Below are 21,425 nucleotides of genomic sequence, written 5' to 3'. Positions count from 1 at the left end.
CCTTTTTGAGAACTGTAATGTTGTAAGATTGCTACATCTTTATTTTTAGTAACTGTTTAACTCGGTATGCAAAAACAAAGTAGCTGTAAATAAGTCAGCAGTAAGCTGAGGGGCTGTAATTTCTTTCTCTCTTTCTTTCTAGACCATCTTTTTGTTCCTTCTTTCCAGTTGCTAACATTTTCTTATTTATGCACTAATGCATCTGTGCACAGATGTGATCCTTCTCTGAAAAGCTTGGGTTAGCTGTGCCAAATTTTTAGTTTGTTTGACAAAATAGAAGATTTTGAATAGCAGAGTTCTCTACAGAACTGTAGAAATATGCAGCAACTGCTTATTCACTGTACTGGGGACAGAATTAGACTCCTATACTGGGCTTGTTTTGGAAAAGGAAAGATTGTTTATAAATCTTGAATGAAAGTCCAAACTCTTCTTCCCTGATTTCAGCATTTAAGTCCTTCTCCCCTTTCCCTACTCATGATGTTTCCCGGCAGACAGTTTCTTTAGATGCACCTTTCAAAGTATTTTATGCTGTTACTTTCTTCCTCTTTTCAGTTTTATTTGTTTTCAGTCCATGACTTTTAATTTCATATTAATGAAACAACCCTCAGGACTCTGCTATGGGGAAAAATAAATTAGTGTATGTAGTACTGATTTGTTTCTCCTGCACATATTAGTCAGGGACTCATTAGTGTGGATTAGATTGGTGGTAGTGAAAGGGCATCATAAAAGCTTTACTCAGAGTTAGTCTGCATGATGCTGTCCTTAAAATGCAGCACTTAATTTGTGCTGTTGCTGCCATGGATGGAAACTGGAAAACAGAGAGCACCAGATCACAGGGGGCCTTTTGCGGTGGAGTCAGAAATTGATTCAGACTGCCTAAGCCCCAGTACCTTGCCAAACTGAGAAATCATCTATGAGATCATTAAGCATTTGATATCTATGTTTTTGAAAATGCAGTAGCAAGTGATTCTTTATTTTGAGGCATAATCACATAAAAATCCAGTCAAGAAGCTGTGGCTCGTGGTACCTACTTATTTAACATGTGAATAACTATGATGAAATATAAGTACCATGTGAATTATTCAGATAATAAGCTAGCAAAATAACATCCATGTATGTAGCAAGGCATTGTTTATGAAGCTATAGTTTTTTGTATGCCATTACCCAGTGCTGTTAGGATGGACCTATATTACAATGGACACTGAATAATTCCTAACTCCCCTTGCCAATAATCTGGAAAAAGTATGGTAATCTCTGGACAAGTGTATTTTCCTAACAGAGTTAGAAATCTGTCTTTCTTAATCCCTGATTCTTTGAGCTCTTACTCTCAGATTTGGAAGAAACATGATAAGTATGTACAGGGTTTCAACTTACCCACCTGTGGACAATGCTGTATATCATTTTGTTTTGATAAGTCTCTCCATTTCTTGTGGCCAGAGAGAAAGAGGGTTTATTTTCCTTTGGCGCCCTGACCACAGCTCCAGATAGAACCATGGTGCCATTTTCAGTTCTTTGACTGCTCCACAGGATTCAGAAAAGTGAGTCCAGTGTAACCTGAAGGAAGCAAGCATGTGAACATGAGATTTGCTTAGGAGTAATCTTTTGATCTCAACTCGTAAAAAGTTACCCCAGGATCTTTAATGATGGTCTCAGGCCTGGACACACCACTCTTATCTAGCTCCCCCTGAAATCAGTGAAACTGTTTCCATTGATGCCAGCACAGCAAGGTGCACAAGAATGACAAGGAAAGGGGAAAGAGGCAAGCCAAATGCTGCAGCAGTGAGACAAAGAGGAACTGTGTTTTCACTCACTTCTCCATGCTTCCAGACCAGGCTGTTGTTGGGAAGCAGGGCTACAGAAGCAAGTCTCTTATCCTAAAATGTTGGAAGAACCTGTCGGCTTGTTCTGTTCTCATTCTGTCCTAAATAAATACGTGGCTGAATGAAGGATGTGTAACAGCTTGTATGCACTCTGAAGCTGTGGCTTTCCATTTGGCAGTTTTGCAGCCATTTTTGGCTGTGGGTTTTGTTTGTTTTTCATTTTATTTGTTTTGCTTGGGGGCTTCCTAGGCTCTTTTGGCTCCTACTTTTTCCCAACCAGATCAATTCCATGACCTCATTCTCTTCCCCATCTGCACAAACATTTGGGCTGGCATAATGCAGGGAATGGTGCAGAGACAGGAACATACAAGGCAAGGAAAGGTGTAGAAATGAGTGAAGTGCCTTCATAAATCATGATTGTCAAATTTGAGTAAAACTACAGGGTGTAGCTACAAAGATTTAATTCAGCAGCAGTGCCAGCCTCTACGGTGCCTAACAGTCAGATTGGCTGTGAAAAACATATAGAGGACTACCTGGGGGTGGGAAGAGGAATCCCTGTAACCCCCCTGGGTTATTATTTTATCAGTTCCCTCCCTGAAGTTGCACAGAGAAGCACTGGAGATAGGAAACAGAGGCAGGAAAGAGACTGCTGTTGGGGGTGGCATTTTCCTTCCCCTGTGCTGCTGGTGGTCTGAGCCCAAGGTAAGCAAGTTCAGGGAGGTAAAGTGAGACAAAAACTTAAGAGACAGTGGTTATGTTTTTATCACTGTGAACTCGCTGTGGAGTCACATAAGTGCTAGTGTTCACTCAAAGGGAATCAAAAATCCATGTTTGGAAGGGGAATTGGGCATCACCATCTCTTTAGCTACGTTCAGGCATTAAATCAACCCAGCTGCAATGTCAGACAATCTAATATTTCCCTGAGGTGCCTGGAAACAGAACCAGAAAAGGAGCAAGACCTCCCCCTTGTGCTAAGAAACAGTTTGGGAGAAAACTTTCTTGTTGCAGAGATGCATGAAAAATTCCAATTAGTTTGAACCTCTTCATCTTTTCTTCACAGCCATTTCATACAGAAATAGTCTAATCAGATATTGGGTGAAATCAAGGCTCTTTTTTCTGGTGTTGGCTTGAGGATTATCTGATCATTTTAGTGTTCCCTCAAGAAGAATCTCTGCAGTCATGTAACACCTTTGATATTTCAAAGACCACAAGCATGGCCTCTTCAGAACTTTCAGTTTTTCAAACTGCATTACTTTGTAGGTAAGGGAGGGAGTGTTTGCCCACTCTTGAGGCTTTTCTTGAAATACTGTAATGAATAACCTTTATTCCTAATCATCTATATAATGAAACAAATGAGTTCTTAGTCTAATAGTCTCCATATTTCATAGGTTTGGAAGAAATGTCTAACCTGGTTTTAGAAAGCATTGAAAGAAGGTGTGTTTTTAAATATTAGCACATGTCCTTGTTGGAGAAAGGCTTGGCCTTTTTGAGGCTATCTTTTCAATCTTTGAGGCTATCTTTCCAATCTTTAATCTTTAAAATTAAACTTGCTTTTAAAACACTCTGACAAAACTGTTCAATATTTCATACAGTTTTGCTAATGGAAGCACACAGATATTGTTATGCAGTGCCCACAACAGAACCTTATCTTTGAGCAGATCCTTAAAAGGTTGCCCAAAAGATGGTAATTTCTAGCCCAGCTGTCTTCTAAAGGCTCAAATCTGCATGTCAGACTTTTGTTGCCACCAGCTTGTCTGTAGCATCGAAGTTTATGGGTTTGAGGTATAATGGTGGTTGTACTTACACAGGCACTTTGATCCCAAAGCTTAAAATGCTCCCTGCACCATATGCATGTATTTCAAATACAAATGACATACTAAGTGCACTTGAAAAGTAGGACCCTGAGAAGAAACAGTAGAGGAAAAAATTTGAAACATAAGTATGCAGCACAGATAGGATACCCTTTACCTCCACACGTTTAAAAATAATTGGGAAAGCCCACTAAATAGTTCTTCTAAGAAATATGTACAAATGAGGAATCTATAAGTCACTGATCTGCCCTCTATTTAGAGTATTACCATTAGTCTTTTATGCTGTACAAGGTTAAACACATTTAGATGCCTCATTGACACTGGCTAATAAAGTGCCTCATTGACACTAATAGAAATAAATACTGACAATGGTATGAGTTGATTTGACTTTTTTTCCCCCCCACAAGACCAATAAAATTCTAAGATGAATAAGTGAGTGTTTTATGCACTGATATTTTCCTCTCCTTCCCCTTCTGAAGCTGCTTTGCTTGTTTTATTTACATACCCCTAAGCATAAGCTTCTGGAAATGCTAGTGATTCTTACCCCGAGCAATTCTTATTGTTGAAGTTGAGAAACCAACTGTTTTCAGTTGTCAGTGTATAAAGCATTGCTGAAATACATTTCCATTGACTCCCCTGATGGAAGAGAGGTTTTTTAAATTTTAAAACTCTCATAATTTGAAATCTGTATTTTTCTGGTGGAAAAATGAATAGTATGCTTTTTCAAGACAATCCACAAAGGGAAAGAAGAATGGACTTAAAGGCTCAAAAGACCACAAGGCTAGAAAAATGACTGCAGGTTTTTTCTTGTGTTTTTTTAAGTCAGGTATATACTATATTTTAACAGTTCATGTCTTCTTTCATGCACTTTTTAATTTAAATTAATTTGTTAGAAACAGTGAAGGAATAAAAGCTGTGCAAGTCTGGGGACAAGGATTATTTAGAAAGTTTGTATTTTCTTTTCCCTGGCATTTGTGGAATACCTGAGAACAGAAGATGCAGTAGTTTTCATCTCTGTTTCTCCTGTGGATTTAAATACTCTCAAGAGCTTCCAAAACAAAACATGTTCTAAAAGTGTGGTTGTAAAATAATGTGACAGCAAAAATAGAGGAGATGTTGACAGAAGAAGGGAAGACCTTTGTCAGTGTCATTAAAAAATAAATGCTTATATTAAATGTTTATATACACATGGAAGTAACTTGATTCCATTAATGCTTGAGATATTTTTTTTCCAGAAAAATGAGTACATTCTGAAAATAGTTGTCTTAAGGAGACTTGTTTATATATTTATATATCAACTAGTAAAGTTATTTTTATATAAATATTTTAAATGTGTTGTTTTCCAGAGGGTTTGTTTACTTGAATTTTGGAGCTTGATGGATTACATAGATACCTCACTAGATTTTTTTTTGCCTATGTTAAGAAAGGAAAAAGGTCTTTCAGGCTTTTTTAGGTTTTTCCTGTTAAATAAATAGAAGCATTTTGATAAATACAAGCACATTTAGAGTCTCACAGGATGAAAGAGCTTGTAGAATTTATCCAGAAATTAAGAAATAGTGAAGTAAGGTGGCAGGTTTATCGATTCAGTTTTACATTCCTCTTTAATTAGCTTTTATTTCTCCTGCCTTTATCATTGGAATTGGGCTATAACCCAAGCAGATGTATTGACCACATTTACCAAAAGAACACTTTCTTCTGTCATCTTCACAAAAGTGATCTTGGATTTGATTGGTTTGAGTCAGTTTGGGTTTTTTTTCCCAACATATGTGTTAGATCAGTGCTATGTTGAAATTTCTGAAGAAGAAGATGAAGGTGAAGTGTTTATTTACTTAGTCAGACAATTTTTACAGAACTGATTTAGATGTGAAATAATTTGAGGTATGCCTCTTGCTGGGATCGACCTGCCTGCCCATACCTCTGTGGTAGGGGATCCCAACTTCTTTGCACCTGTACCAAGTCCTCAGTGTAAATTATTATTTTTGGAGGGGAGAAAAGGCAGACCCAAATAAACAAAGATTTTAAACTAGAAAAAACATTCAAAGAGATTTGATTTCCCTCTCCTCGTTCCCACTGTGTTTACTTGCTGAGCCATACAGTGGACATTTCCATGTTCAGTTATATTCTTCATGGTTAATTTATTGCAAGGAAAACTTCTAAACAGCCACTGTTAAAACTGGCATGCGACTAGAAATAAAATATACTTTTATTTTCATTTTTTAGGAAATAAAAAAGTGAAATAGTGTTGTGAATAGACATTACAGTTATCCCCTTACAACACTGGCACATGCACTATCCTTGCATGACTAATCCCTTTGATCATGGCTTCTGGCACTCTGAAGCCTTGGTTTGTTGTCCTTTACCTCCTCTTTGTCTTCTGTAACCCCTTCTTTTTTTCCTCTAGCACTCATGAATAGTGCACATCCAAAATGCCCTGTCGAAGAGGTATGTCTGACACAACACTCTGCAGCTCTCCAATCAAGTATGCTTTGCTGATTTTGGCTAATGATGCTGTCATGTTGCACAATAACAGATCCTACCACTTCCTTAAATTGCACTTGCTGTGCAAAAAATTTTTCCTTTGGATAATTTGTTTTTCTGTCTAAAGAAATCCAAATGAAAATGCAATGTGGCCATTGGAAAAAAATATTTGAATGTAAATATGGCAAAACCAGAAAAATTAAGAGGTCAGGATTTGCTTATTTTATGTAACTTAAAACACGTGGTTTGGAAAAAAACCAGTTTCTGACTCTAAATCCACAAGTGATTTAAACTTTAGCAAATATCTAGCTGGGAACATTTAGTATTTTCTTTTTGCATGAAGGAGAGTGAAATATCTTTTTAGGTTCTGTGCCTTAGTACCTTTCCCTTCCATAAAACAAACAGAAAGAGACATTAAATGAGATTGAAGAGCACATCTCAGAAATTATTCATTAAAAGGAAAAGCCTGCTGTGTTTAACACTTCCTTTTGTTTAATCCATGTATCATTTTAATGAAAGGAAAAGAAGTTTCAACTCTTGGTTCCCCACAATGCAGAATATAGGAAGGTATGGAAATGAAGAAGACAGGGGAAAGGACCATCTCTCTTGGTGGTAACTTGGACATAGAGAGGCTTTAAATGATTATGAAACTCCCCTCTGACTATTTTAAAAACTTCTCATATTTAATACAAATATTTTTTTTAACCTTGGCCAGTCTTAAAATCTGGGATTTAGGATCACATGCTTTACGTTCTGCATTTCATTGGTAGTGGATTGGTAAGGGCTCTGCTAGTATCCTCATATTGCTGTGACAGTATATTTTAACCTCTTCAAAACTTTTGTTTCCTTTCTTTAAATAGCTTCTCGGACCTCTAGCCATAGTGATCAACAGAGAGATAGAAGGTATGATGCTCTTATTTATATTGCAATTAGGTGTTACTGTAAACCTTGTTAAATTGTGTCACAGTATTACTTTTTATGGCTTTCTCCTCTAGTTTATTTTTTTCCTTGTCTCAATCCTTAGTATGTTTAGAGTAGACTTGGAAAAAAAATAGAACTACTTTGATTTTTAAGCACGATAGGTTAAGAGTTTGAGGAATTCTCTCATCAACTTTTGTATGTGTCCTCAAAAGGAGAATGCAACCAACCATCAAACCTCTGCAGAGTTGTTTTATTTTCCTGACATCTATGTACGGGATCACTTCACAACGAAAATAAGCACACTTTCAAGCCTCCTTTCAGGTTCTCAAAGGGTATTGAGAAAGGAGGTCACCAACCTGGATGGCTGGTGAACTGAGTCTGCCATTATTTTAGATGTGAAGGAACTGTACCCTTCTTTTTAAAATTGTTTTTAAAATAGTTTTAAAAGTTATGCTTCTGCAGCTTTTTTTCTGTCAGGAGACCGAAGCTTCTGTAAGCAGATGCTTTATCTACTCACAAAAGTCCCTTTTCAAAGTGGAAGTTTTGTGAGATTCTGGATGGAGCAGTGGTGCTGCAGGGACCGTGGCCTGGGAGCACAGGCCACTCCTGCAGCTGATGCTCTGAAAGAGCAGGTACAGTGATAAACCAGGGGTGCTACCTGTGATAAACCAGGGGTGCTGCCTGTGAGTCCTTCACTCTCATGGAAGGCTCTGTAGTACTGGGTGACGGAAGCAGATGGGGCCTGTCCCAAAGGCCTTGTGAGGCTTGCTCTGCCCCACTTCAGCACCCTGGAAGGCTTCCCTTGGGGTCTGAGGATACACAAGTTTTTAGGTATCCAGCCAAGGAGCAGTTTTAACTGCCCTGCTGTTTTCAGATGGTAACTGGCTAAGGACAAACACATGATTAGTTCTCATTATCCCATGAAGACTAAGACTTCTGCCATCTAATTGAGTTACACTTGTATTTAAGTACTTTAAGCATCTAAATTATTTCACTGAAGCCAGTAAACCTACTTTTTGGCTAAGGCATTTAATTAGGGGTTTTGAATGGAAGCCTAAGTGTTTGTTAGAAAGGTCAGGTAAGTTGCTTTGAAATCATGGAAAAACACCTTTAGGTAAATAAAAAAAACTGAGCTATTTTTATTTCCCATTCTGGGAAAACCTTGGGCTGTTATACTTTAAAAGAACTATTTGTAAATGTTTTAGGTAATTATTCCCCTTTGCCTTCATTTCCAGGCGTCCTGAAATTACAATAGTTGCTGCTGAACCCCTCCGGCCATCCTCCTGGTTTCCAGGTGCAAGTCCTGTCACTCCTCAAGGATTAGGATTCCCTTCTGCTTCATCTCATGCTCAGTGGAGGAGAAATGAGCATCTTCCAGCTGAGGTGAGTGTGAATTTACATGAGACATTTTTTGATTTACAAAGGTAAAAAGCTCGTTAGGTTAGACAAGAACAATTTTTGCTTGCTCAGACTTTTATCACATTGAATAGAAGACTATGACAATATTCTTTTCCTATGTATATGTTAATTTAGTATTTTTTAATTCATATGCCAATTTTTTTTTAAAGTACCATATCTGAATGTAGCATAATATTTATCTCTCTATTTTGTAGCTTCCGCCATCGTACGAGCAGGTGATAAAAGAAATCAATCAAGTGCAAGTCAATACAACAAATAACAATAATGCTGCTGCTCCCAGACATACCACTACTTCTGCAACACAAACTGACTTTCCAGAGGAACTAATCAGCCATTTGCCAGGAAGTAATGTAAAAACTAGTGTGCCTACACACTGGGAATCTGCAGGCAGTCGAGGTGAGACTGTTTTGGATTTCTCTGTGATGAAAAACTTGCTCTGTCTTCTGAAGATGCACTTTATTGTTGGTCTGTGCAGCATGTAACAGGAATAACAGTTAAATTTCTGTGAATTATTACTATTGTAAATTTCTGTAAAAATCCTTTCTTCTGAAAAGCTACTATTGCATCCAGAATATCATTAAATCTTGAAAGTTTTGTTCAATTGAATCAAAATGACAGTCAGAACTTTGGGGCCATAGGAACTCAAATATCTTATCAAAATAGCAGCACTTCATAAATTTAGACTGAAAAGTGTGCTAACCAAGTTAGGGAATCTACTGTACTCTTCTTTGGTCTGGATTTTGTTTGAATGCCTCTCAATGCTGCAAGTTAACGGGAGCTTTTGAACTCAACTTGTAGATACCATGCATTTCAGCAATCTTCAGCTTATTCCTAAATTTTGTATATTTTTCCATTCATCTTTTTAGGAACAGAACTGTATTTTTACAAGCACTAGTAGAGTTCTCAATGAAAGCCGTCATGTTTACCATCCTGATGGCAGTCAAGAAATAACACAAATTAAATGTTCTGGAACAGATAAGTAAAACCTTTTATTTTCTGTTAGCAGGGCAGAGTCCTCTTAAACCTCCTAGGCCTCCTGCAACTCTTCTGAGTAAGTCTCCTGCAGAAAATGAGAATTCTTTAATAGTCTTTGAAAATCCTGAAGGTCAGAGGTGCCAAGAAAATCCCAATGCTGTGATATGTCCTGTGCCAAAGCCAAGATCAAGAAGCAATCTCAGACCTGTGGTCAAAAGTACTGAAAGTAAGATAGACAGTGGAGAAGAAGTGAACCAGTCTAATGCAAAACAGCAGCAACCTCCAATTCAGCAGTCACCTCTTCTGGATGAAGACAGCTTACTAGACAATCACTTGGTGATGGACAGCATGAGTACAGAAAGGAGCCAAAATAGTATTGTTTCAAGGATCAAAGTTTTTGAATCCCAAGGCACTAATGATACCTCAGGATTATCGAAAAAGCCAGAAATTGCCCCTCGTTCATTTGTTCCAAGATCTGTTACCACTAAGAAGCCAGTGATTGCTCCAAAGCCAGGGGTAGGCAGAGTTTCAGAAGAGTGGGATGCATGGACTGAAAGCAAATCAACACCTTCCAAGGAATTGCAGCCTCAGCCTGAGATAGTTGGGAGCAGTGTTGTAACCAAACCTGAACTGCCAAAGAAGCCAAAACCCAGCCTTGTTAAAAGTAGCAGTAGTGATTTTCTTGATGCAAGGAGTGGATCAGTTGCAGAAAACAGTGATGGACAAAAGAGATTTCCTGTTCCTGCTCCAAGGCCTCTTGTTCCTAAGAAGTCATGTTACTCAGAAAATCCTGCCCTTTCTTTGGCCTCGCTAAAACCAGTTACTGCTCCTCCACGGCCTTCTGTATCTGCCCAAGACAAGGTTTTAAAGTCTCTGGGGGAATTATCCCCTGCAGCCAGCTCCCCAGCACCTGCTTTACAAAATAAACTAGATGTGGAAGGAGACCTGATCAGTTTTGATGATGATGTTTTGCCCCTAAGTCCGGCCTGTGTAGTTAAAGATAGCATCAGTTCTGAAGCAGCAGCAGGTAAGAAGAAAATTTTTTTAAACTGTCACTATGGTTATTCTTTGCAGGTGCATCCTGTGTGAGTTACATCTACCTGTCTTGTTGAGGTTTATGTGTGTGTAAGAAATCTTTGGTTTTCTGTTATGCCAAGGTCACTATGAAATTACATGGATTTTAAGACTTAGGAGATTTCAAGGCTATATGTATCTCAGAACTTGTCTGCTGGATATATTATGTGATTACTAAAATAATGATAAAAGACTTGATCTTATATGCTAGATGTCGCCTCCAGAATGTGTAACAGTTCTCTCTGGGGAACTTGGGACAGTGTATCTCTCACCATCTGATGTGATTCATTTATGTGAGTGCCTCAAGGTCTGTAGTGGAAACCTGGTCATCTGAAGAAGGAGCAGTGTTTGTGGCATATAGGAGCACTCATGATCAAACATACTGGGGTGGTCTGTCCATCTCACCAATGCCTACGTATTTTCTCTGTTCTATCTTTCTGTCTTGTCATGTGACAGCATTCTTGTAACATAGTTTCAGCTTCAGGGTTTTTTTAATAAATGAAAATAATTAATTCATGTGGACAGATCAATTACTATAACAACATTCCTTCCATAAACCTTGTTTGATACTATTAGACACTTGGGGTCAATTTTTTTTAGTTCTGTTTTTAGGTAGTTTAAGACACAGCTGGGTGTTGGGCTGTCATTACATTTTATTGCAATAGGTTTTGCCCTCTTAATATTCAATATGTCTGGTTTAGTTCACCAGCCCCATTCCAGTCTAGGGAGAGTTCTGTTATAAAGCAGAGGGTGTGTCATACAAAAGGCTTGTTTAAGGGAGTGGCTAGGACTTGAATTTTTTTTTTTTGTTAGCCTCATCTATTAGGTTTGCGTGGCCAGAGTTTGATACTGGGGGGCTACAGGGTGGCTTTTTCTGAGGAGCTGCCAGAAGCTTCCCCCATGTCTGACAGGGTGGGAAGGATCCCAAGCTGAAGTAGGGGAAGAGTGTTGAAGTCCTCCCCTGAAGAGGACTGAGTGGCAGAGACAAGGTGTGATGAACTGACCACAGCCCATGTCTTCATCCCCCTGTGCTGCTTCAGGGAGGAGGTGAGAAAATTGCAAGTGGAGCTGATACTGGAAAGAAGGGAGGGGTGGGAGTAGGTGTTGTTAAGATTTGGATTTATTTCTCATTACCCTTCTCTGATTTGACTGATAATAAAGTGAAGTAATGTTTCCCCAAGTCAAATCTGTTTTGCCATGATGGCAGCTAGTGGGTGATCTCTCCCTGCTCGTATCTTGATCCAAGAGCATTTTGTTACATATTCTCCCCCTGTTCATTGGAGGAGTGGAGTGATAGAGTAGCTTTGGGGGGGCACCTGACATCCAGCCAGGGTTAACCCACCACACATCATTTATCATCTTTACTTTCACAAAAGAGAGGTGTAGGTGCTGTGTAGTTGTCACGGTAAATCAGTATTAATGATTATTAACAAATGCAATCTCTTCACAGTTTGTGAATTATATTGACAGATGAAGTTCCAATTTGTTATTGTTTCTCCTCTGTATTGTCATTAAAGCCTCAAGGCAGATGTATAACGTTCCCTTAAAGTTTTAAATTGTTAAGATTGTTATGTACAGACATACAGTTCTCAGGAGAGCTTATGTAAGCAAGGAAAATAAGGCAACAAAAGATCCTGCAGGAGAGGTGATTATTTCAACATGGATACAAGTCCATTTTTTCTTCGGCTGATAGATTCCAGGAACATGGCAAAAATGTCCCCAAAACTGAAAGGAGGTAGCAGTACAGGGTGACTGGAGAGGTGTTTTGTACTTATGTCAAGGAAATGTATGTCTGATGGTGTCTAGGTGGGAAAATGATCATTGTGTCTGGAGACTGGAGTAATGGAATACACCCTGTACATGTGGATGGTTTTAGAGGAAATGCCATTTAGGGTAAAACTTTTGTCGTTTCAGTCATTTTATTTTGATTAATAGAGGTAGCTAATAGAAGGAAAATGTACCTGTCCTATGTAGTAGGCAAGAAAAGAGACTATTTACATTTTGAAAATGTATAAAAAGGAAAATCATGTTTTAGCTATGTACATTAAAAGACAGACTTGCCCACAACCTAGAAAAATATAAAACATTAATTCTTCCATTAAATCAGAGGTTGAGTGATCACAAAGGAAAATCACCTGAGAAAAACAGCTTTCATGATGAAGTGATAAGAGTGTTGTTCTTACTCTTTCTGTTTGGTGTCCTAGGTGTTGTTCTTCATTTAATTAACAAGAAAATGCTTTCCATCCTTGTGGCTAACAAAGAAATTATTCATAGAATAGTTTCCTTACTTCTTAAGTCACCTGCCCGTGATTTTATTCATTCAATAAAATGTCATCTGTGTTGCAATCCCTTCTTGTCCACTAAGGAGAAAAAGATATAGCAGCATTACCACTTTATTACACTGCAAAATTAGGACTGATTCCAGATTTTTGCTGGCATTTTTGAGCTCAAGATGATATCCTGTAGCCTGGATAACTAATACTCTGCAGTGTCCTGATAGAGCATCCACAAGAACAACACTGGCTCTCTGAAAATGAGGCAACACAGAGCACTAACACTAGCTATTTCTCATGTTCCCATAGGAACAGCTTAGGGATTTGCAAGATGAATCCATGGTAAAATGTTTTGTGAAGGCAGGAAGAGAAGCTCTAATCTTGCTCCCAGTTCCCCAGACCTTTGCATTTCTTAGATATTTGTCATTGTCATTACTTAGCAAAATGACAGTGCTCTGCTTGTTGTTATGGCAACCCTAGGAAAGGAAGGCAGCTTTTATGCAGTGGCATTGGAAGCCAAGCACCAACATCTTGTTTGTCAGAGAGCAGCATTACATTGCATATTGCAGTGTTACCAGAGCTTCATTTTGTCTGGAGCAGCACGGCTGCGTTAGGCCAATGTAAACAGAACTGCAGGGATCAATCCCTGCTGCTGCTGGCTCCTGCTGTGAAAGGAGGAAGGGGAAGTGTTCAGTGATGATGAGGAGGGTGCAGAAGGCAGAAGTTGAAGTGAGCATATGAATGAGAAGGTAAAATAAGCAAAGCAAAGTTCAGAGTCTTCGCAGCAGTTTAGTTGACTGATGTAAGACATCAGCTTCCTCTAACAGAAGGCTAACACCGCCACAGCAAGTGAAAGATATTTGAATACTGTGTGTCTGCTAAGATCAACAGTGTTGGCAGCAAACCACTCTGGTTTCACCTGTCTAAATGTCAGTGTTTAACTGGTAGTTCAACCACCAAAACTAGCTGAATGATTCAAGTTTACCTCAAGCAATCCTGTGAGATTTGTCAGTGTTTGACAGCATCTCCAGCAGCACAGCTGTTACTTGAGTGAGTTTACCCTTATCCAAACATCAATAGTTTTCTCCTTGTCCTACCTATATGAAGAGGGGAATCATTCTGGTGCAAATAGAGATTCTGGATACTGAGATTTCTTTTAAAGCTTTCAGCATCCACTCAGACTTGGAGTCTGTGGGAGCTTTGGAAGCTTCAAAATTCAGAGGGGAATTGTGACAGAATCTTGCAGCCAACTCATGATGCTGCCCAAGGGAAGTGCTAGGAGGGAGAAGTCAGGAATGACAGATCTGTAGAACTACTTTGTCATCACCCAAAACGGTTTTAAGTGCCATACTTTTGGACTCAAAGGCTAATGTTGAAAGCCATTTATGTCCTAATGAAATTACTTCTATTTAAGTCAGTCATTTAGAATGTGAAGGCATCTGTTTGGGACTCTACACTCTACACCTTTTGTTTCTAATGCTTTGATGATAGTTGTGGTATTTTGGATCATCTGGGTTACTTCTGCATTTCTTTTATGGCTGATAACAGGAACTTATGCAGTTCCTGGTGGTTAAAAGTTTTGGTAATGTATCAGGTGGGCTCAATTCTCACTTACCATTTTTACAAGGCTTGGAAATTAAATCCTAGTGCAAGTTTAGCTCTGTAAATTTCACGGCTTCAGAAGACTCATGATTTTTACCTGTAACTTGTATTAGTTGCTATGTCAAAGCATGTAGTGGACCTGCTTGCTAAAAGTTATGAGAGTATGTTTTGGACAAAGAAGATCAGATTATGGTTCATTTAGAGCACACATTTAAATTAAAACTTGGAGGTGATATTGCTGCAATGTTTTTGTTCCTTTTCTCATGTGGGGAGCTCTTCTCTGTTCTCCCTTCTCTCTGGAGCAGCATATAATTCACTGATTGCTCTGTGCCTGACATAGCAGAACTCGATTTAAACCAGATGCTTTGAAAAGTAGTTCAGAGAGTGCCTTACCTTGCCAGCAGGAGACAGCCCTCATTTTGATATCTTCATTACATTCAGGTCCAACAGTAGTGAGGCTACTGCATTTCTTAATTGTCTTATCTGTATAACTACTTTATCACAGTATAAAGGTTCATTTCTGTCTCTCCTGAGAAAAAATATCCAACTAAAGCAATGCTGCTATTCATTTATATGTATTGTTGCTTCCTGTGGCATGAATGGTGGCACTTGTGTGACATTATAGACAATTCAGAAAAACTGCTGCTTGAGTAACTCCAGATTTCTCTGCTGTGGCGATATTGCCCAGCTGCTTGATTTTAATTGCTTCCTCAGGACGGAAAAGAAAAAAAGGGGAAAAAAAAAGGAAATACTTCTGACTGGTAGATTAGTCCAGACATATCATCAAAATAATGCAGCTTCTCTTAGGGTTCAGCAGTGTTTCTGATGACTCTTATTGTGGTTATTTTCAAGACACCTGTCTCCTTTTTTACTTACTGACAAATTATCACCCCAGAAAAGAGTGAGCTGTCTCATCCATTTTAATCTGCTCTTTGGCATAAAACCCTGTAAAAACAGTTTTACGTGAGGACATGCTGCTGTTGGAGATTGGGGGCTGTGCTGTGTCCTGTTGTTCTGCTGCAAGGTTGACAGTCTCCAGGAAAAGTGATAAGAAGCATCCATTAACTCTTCAGTCACTACAGATGCTTGCCTAGTGGACATAAATTGGAGCCTTCAAGGACTTTGAAAGTTGGTATGGGAGAGGGCCTTATATCTAGGCTCAGGAAACAAATAAGGTTTTAAAATCATAGCTACATAATAGATGTGTAGCCCTTTAGGTTGTCAAAGGCAAATTAATTTGGTTTGAGTTCCAGGTCTATAGATACTGTGAAGTAACACACAAGTAATAATGTTCTTAATAAGATCTGTCTTCTCTGATAATTAAATCTGTTTATTTTACAGTATTTAAAATACAGATATTCTTTGTTCACAAAGTTTGTCAAAGAACAACAAAATGCTTATTTAAAAGAAAATGTTTTTTAAAAAGCCCCTTTTTTTTTGCTGAAAGCATGTGAGGTTCTTGTAAGAGAGTAGATAGATATTTTAAACAACATTATAAATTACCTTGCCCTTCACATTTTCAGTTAAAAAAAATATATTTTTTCTGTCTGACTGCTTTCCATTACCTGCTTTGGAAATTTCCAGCTTGCCTGTTTTGGGGCACTTCAATCTCTTGTCAATAGAAAATCATTTATTTACCTGGCAAGAATGGACAAGGCTGTGTTTCTTAATCTTCAGGGCAATTTGGGGGTATATTTTCTTGGTCACCCATTGTATGTCCAAATACCTCCTGGTGTCTAATTTTTGAAGTCAGACCAAGTTCCACAACCAATTTCTAGCAACATGCCCTCACAGCTGACCTGTTCTGGGCAGGAGGTTTGATCAGAGACCTCCTGAAGGCTCTTGCAATCTGAACTATCCTAGTCTTAGATCAGCTAGCAAACTAGATCTGTGAGAGAGGAGTAGCCTCCCAACTCTCCCATAATAGCTTGTGCTGGTGTGCACAGTAGTTTTGTGCCAAAGGCAGTGTAATTTCCATCACCTTTACTAGTACAGATGAACAATGAACCAAATGGTTACACTTTTAGATACACACAGGTGTAAAGTATGGGCATTCCCCCTCTCACTTCCAGAGAGAAAAAGCTCAGAAAAGCTCTGAAAAAATGTGTCATTTTCTACCCCATTAATGCTTTTATTACCATTAAATATTACAAAAGTCCAAGAAGTTTTGCTATTCTAATGGTAGATTTTATCTGCTCTCCAGCTTTCTTACTACATGGATGAGATTTAAGTGCTCAGTTAAGGGCAGCTTGCATTTTCAGCAAGTACATTTAAGTCAAATCTTCTGTGGCATGTCTTGGCAAATTTTTTCTGTACAGAGAATACAAAACTATATACTTTACAGAGAATACAAAACTATATAGTTTGTTTTTGTGCAGTTTTGTCACACTGGTGGCTAGGCTCTTTCTAGCAGATTTGCAGATTTGCTTGCCTCTCCTCCAGTTTTAAGTCTGAAGCATACTAAGTCTCCTCCCAAATGATACTGCATTCCTGTTTGAGTGAGCTGGTCTAGTCTCCTAGTGTTGAGAGAATACCAAGAAGCCTGAGTGTCACCTGAGCTTACTTTCAGGTTCTGCACAGATCAGATGCTGAAAGAACATGCATCCCATTGTCTCTCTTTTTTTTCTTTTTTTTTTTTTTTTTAATTTTCCAGTCTCTTAAAAGTTGCAGTCATGGCCAGATCATGACAATGTTCCGTGCAGAGGGAGCTGCAAATTACATATTTTGTGAAAGGTGGTGTAGTCCATATTATTCTCTGTGTCAGAAATCCATTTCTGAAAACAGTGAACTGTTAATTTTCTTGATGAAAAATACTGTGGAAAGCAGATTGGTAAAATCACTGATGCTGGAATGTAGATTCCATACCTGTCTAATACATCTCTCTGTTGTTGTAAATAGGTTGAGATTTAAAATGTCTGAGTGAACATCAGACTTTTGGCATTTCACGGTGTTTCTTGGGCATAAGCCCCATTTTTTGAGGTGTTACCTGTCAGGTTTCCATTGACTCTCTGGCTGTATTACTATGAGGGGCCTGTTGTTGAGAATTTTCCCCCAAGAATGGGTTGATTATGCTTCCATAAACACCAGAGTGCTTTCACAGGGCTTGGTTTTAATAAAACCAGTTGTTGATGAGGTCTGTTCCTGTTCTCTGTTCCTGGAAGACTCTGGTGACAATGCTGTTATGTGTGAAGGGAATGTGGGAGTTTTGCCTTTAACAGCTGATTTAGGTTTTTAAATTAAACCTTGAAAGTGGACACAGTTGCATACTTCTGTACTGGCAAGTGTAATATCAGCATCCACACCTTCGTACTCCATTGTTCTCATGTGTACTGAGTACTTCTTGCAGGACTGAGCATCTTCACAACAGATTGTACTATCTGGGCTTTTAGCCTTCCACTTACTGTTTGTTTGGAGATTCCCCTTATTACTACTGAGGTATCCCCATCTTACTACCTCTCACTTAAAGACTATCAATAAATATTTCAGGAAGATACCCATCTATCCTTCTTGCATGGGCAAGATCTACTGCTTCTTCTGTAACGTCATTTTTCATTTTAAACAAGGGTGGTGTATATGAATGGGAGGTAAAAGATGGTTTCTCCAAAATTAAAAGAAAGGAGATTATGTATGGTTTATTAGAATACACAGCTTGCATTTGTCTTTCCTTCCAACAGGCACAGTAATACATGTTATCACATAACCCTTTGAAACAGAAGCTCTAGAAAAATGAGACTAAGGAAGCCACAGATTTTAAGCACTGTTGTAAAACTTTAATAAAAAAATCAGTAGAAGTCTGTTGATATGTCTTATGAAAAATTACTTGCAGATTAATTTCCTTGAGCTGAGAAGCTTTAAATGAGTACATTAACAATTCTGTTTTCACACCTCCATGAATTATGCTCAAATGATGCCCAATTGTTGTTAAACAACATAAAAATTTGATATGTTGTCAGTCCCATTGCACAAAGCAGCACAGTCATTTTCTCAGCCAATTTCTGCTGCAAGCCCAGCACTGGGGAATGGAATAACACAAACAAGGTAATGAGTTTTAAACTAATTATGAGGTGACAACAGTATAATTGAACATAAGATAATGAGTGGAAAACTAATGTTCATCAAATGGTTTTCTCAGCCTTAGAAATTGCTTTTCTCAGACTTAAAAATTGTCAGATGTATTGATGTAGAGACCTCTGCCAACTGCTGAATGGTCAAGAAAACTTTCTATGCATGCAGTGATTAACTGCTGACAAACAGCAATTTTTTACAATTTTAAATCTTTAAATTTACAGAACTTTGATTGTTTGAGATATTTGGAGCATTTCCACTTGGTCTCTCAGTGTCTATATTTTCATGAGATGGAGGCTTTGGAAAATTGTTTCCTTGTTTTTCATGCAGAACTTCCTTCACCTTTGCAGAACCTTACCCTGAGAGGTGCTCTGTGTGCCAGAGTGTTCCTTATGGTCATGCTGTGTCAAGGAGCCCATGACTTAGCCCTGCTCACCTTTCCTCTGCTCATCCCATGTCTCCAGCTTCCCTTTAGGCAAATGCAGTTTTGAGGCCTTGCTGCCTCCCCAGGGTCACTCCCCAAGTCTGATGTAGAGTTGCCAGATAACTGAAAGAGAACAAAGCCCAATTTCAGGGTTTGGGGTTTTTTTCAGCTGCACTTAAAGTCACTCTAAACACCAGCAAGATTTGATAAATCTTCAGGATTTTTTTAATGTGATTCAAATGTTAGCATTGTAGCTAGCAGATGGAGATTTAAAATAGTAAAAGAATATTGCAGGCTTGCTCCAGTGGTGGGATTTTGATTCCTTGTAATGACTGTACTTCCAGAATGCTTCTACCCCACTTGTGGTCTATGTTTTCAAGTCCTCTACAAAAACTCTTGCTGGGATGCAGTTTTCAGTGAAGAGACCCAAACCCTCTACCCTCATGTGCCAATCCATAACTTGAACAAAATGTTGTTTCACCCTTACATTCTAAAGCATTATGGGTTGCCCATACCTAATTTCCAGGTGCAGTGGAAATCTTTGGGCACAGTGTGATGGAGCCATCTTTTGTCTATATGGTAACAGAATTTATTTTTAACTGTAGCCTGTAGACAAATTGATGACCCGCCATGATCCTTTGTACCTGGAGTGTACAGTCCCAGCTTTTGTACAAGCATCCTGACAGAAGGAATTGATTTGCTTGATTCCTGATTAAAATGAGATCTGAAGGCAGCCGGGTGGGTTTCTGGGGAACCTGTAGGCAGGTTGGCTTTAAGAGAGGCCGTGGCACAAATCCACACAGCACAGCCATACGGGCTGGATCTGCCTGTGAAGAAAGCCCTAAGCAAGGGGCTGGTGGGAGGTGGACATCTGAGCAGGGTGATGTGGCATGCATGGGCCCTGTGGCATGTTGTCCCTGCTGTTGTGACAGCTGCACACTGGCAGCAGGAGCTGGGGGCACTGCCAGGGGGGCTGATGGCAGATGCACTGGCAAGGGGGAGCTGTGGCCAGCTCACCATGAGTGGTGTGCATGTGGGAGGGCATGAGGTTGTTCTTAAATAAATATTGCATTTCTGGACTTTCTTAAATCTTATGCGAATTGCCAGGCACAGATATGTAGTGTCTTGCTCAGATTGGATTGTATTGTTCAAAATTTTCCATAAGAAATCATGACTTCATATGACATAACAGTTTTTTCTAAGTGTTGAAGATAAAATTTTATCAAACACAAATTTTTCCAACTTTATCAGGAAGTATGGCAGTAGTTTTGGGAAAGGGTATGCTTTTATTAAAGTCATGATGAATTCAAAGAGACGCCCTGCATCTTTCTTCTCTTGGACTATGACACTCCATAAATAACATTTCATTGAGCTACACATCTAAAAAGGCCAGCAGAAGAGATCAGACTCGATTGTTGTGGCTATGAATATGTGTCAGATTTATCACCTAGAGTCCTTCTCCAGTTTCTACTCTACACTTTTATGATACTGTTAAGCATTGCCATTTTACTGCAGAATTTGATAATGTCAGACAAATAAGTAGCAGTTGTTAAGAAGAAAGAAGTATTGCTCTTTGACATGAAGGTCTACTTGAGAAAGAACACAGTAATTTGGTCTTTATTTATGTACTAGTATTTTTAGAGCTGCCTTCTACATGCACCTATGTTCCTATGCCTGTTAATAAGAGACCAGTGTTTAAGGTAATGAAGCATGAGAAACATTGCTCCTGTCTTACCAGTGGAATGCTTGGGCAGGCTTGTAGAGGAATGAGTGATACAGGCAGGGGCAGAGCTCAGGCACAACTCTCCTTGGTGTGAACCACCATGGGAACTGGTTTATAACCAACAAAATTATGCAGAATCTTCAGAAGAATGAGTTGTTCTACAGCAAGGACGTATTGTAATCAGTAGTAGTTAAATGTTGTATGTTTTCAGTAGGTATTTTATCTGCTGCAGTGCTGATGGTTTAGCTTTGACAAGATTGCATTGATTAAAACTTTTCAGTGAATGTTTTCACATCTATGTCAGTGCATTAGATCAGGTGCTTTGTAAACATTTCCCTAAAGCCATTCTGATTTCAGGTCCCTTTTACCAAGCAATGCAGTTCCACTTGTTCAGTGGCTCATATAATTCCAGAAGGTATCTGGAGCATGTTTATGTTAAGTCAGCTATGAAAGCAGATGTACAAAGAAGAGCTGTTACTTACAAAGAGCTGGCTGTGCTAGTTGCATCAGCCTGATCTATCTATTTTTATTACTGTATTGAGTGTAAAATTTAAATACCCTTAATAATGAAAGCAATATTTGGTAAGATTTGTGTTCAACAAATAAGTATTAAAGATGCTGGGGTTTTTTTTCTCCTTTTAGATCCGTTTCAGTTCCTTACCAAAAGTGAACCTGCCAAGGAGCAGACGGCTCAGCCAGCTTTGGCTCGGAAACCCACTGTAATCCGAATCCCAGCTAAACCCGGGAAATGTGAGTTCTTCTCCCAAATGTCTGAGAAATGTGTTAGAAAACCATTTCAACTGGGGCTTAAGTGATTTGCTGTTTAGTAGCTAATAGCAG

The 21,425-nt window shown here is 38.8% G+C and overlaps 1 protein-coding gene across 3 annotated transcripts in view; it reads left to right on the top strand.

Moving 5' to 3' along the window:
* Positions 1 to 21,425, top strand: part of SH3D19 (SH3 domain containing 19) — an 82,231-nt gene that overhangs the window by 39,989 nt on the left and 20,817 nt on the right. The window contains exons 4-9 of one of the 3 annotated variants that reach the window (XM_071431871.1): positions 6,033 to 6,073; positions 6,970 to 7,012; positions 8,266 to 8,413; positions 8,644 to 8,845; positions 9,453 to 10,451; positions 21,228 to 21,335. In XM_071431871.1, coding sequence (XP_071287972.1) covers positions 6,058 to 6,073; positions 6,970 to 7,012; positions 8,266 to 8,413; positions 8,644 to 8,845; positions 9,453 to 10,451; positions 21,228 to 21,335 — 1,516 coding nt within the window. In that variant the 5' untranslated portion in view covers positions 6,033 to 6,057. The remainder of the gene's footprint in view (positions 1 to 6,032; positions 6,074 to 6,969; positions 7,013 to 8,265; positions 8,414 to 8,643; positions 8,846 to 9,452; positions 10,452 to 21,227; positions 21,336 to 21,425) is intronic. The other 2 variants (XM_071431869.1, XM_071431870.1) reach the window with 2 other exon arrangements.

The sequence above is a fragment of the Agelaius tricolor genome, unplaced genomic scaffold (genome assembly GCF_023055355.1).
Source record: "Agelaius tricolor isolate 1412-34295 unplaced genomic scaffold, bAgeTri1.0.p SCAF_8, whole genome shotgun sequence".
Taxonomy (NCBI): Eukaryota; Metazoa; Chordata; class Aves; order Passeriformes; family Icteridae; genus Agelaius; species Agelaius tricolor.
This window is presented reverse-complemented; position numbering and strand designations above follow the sequence as displayed.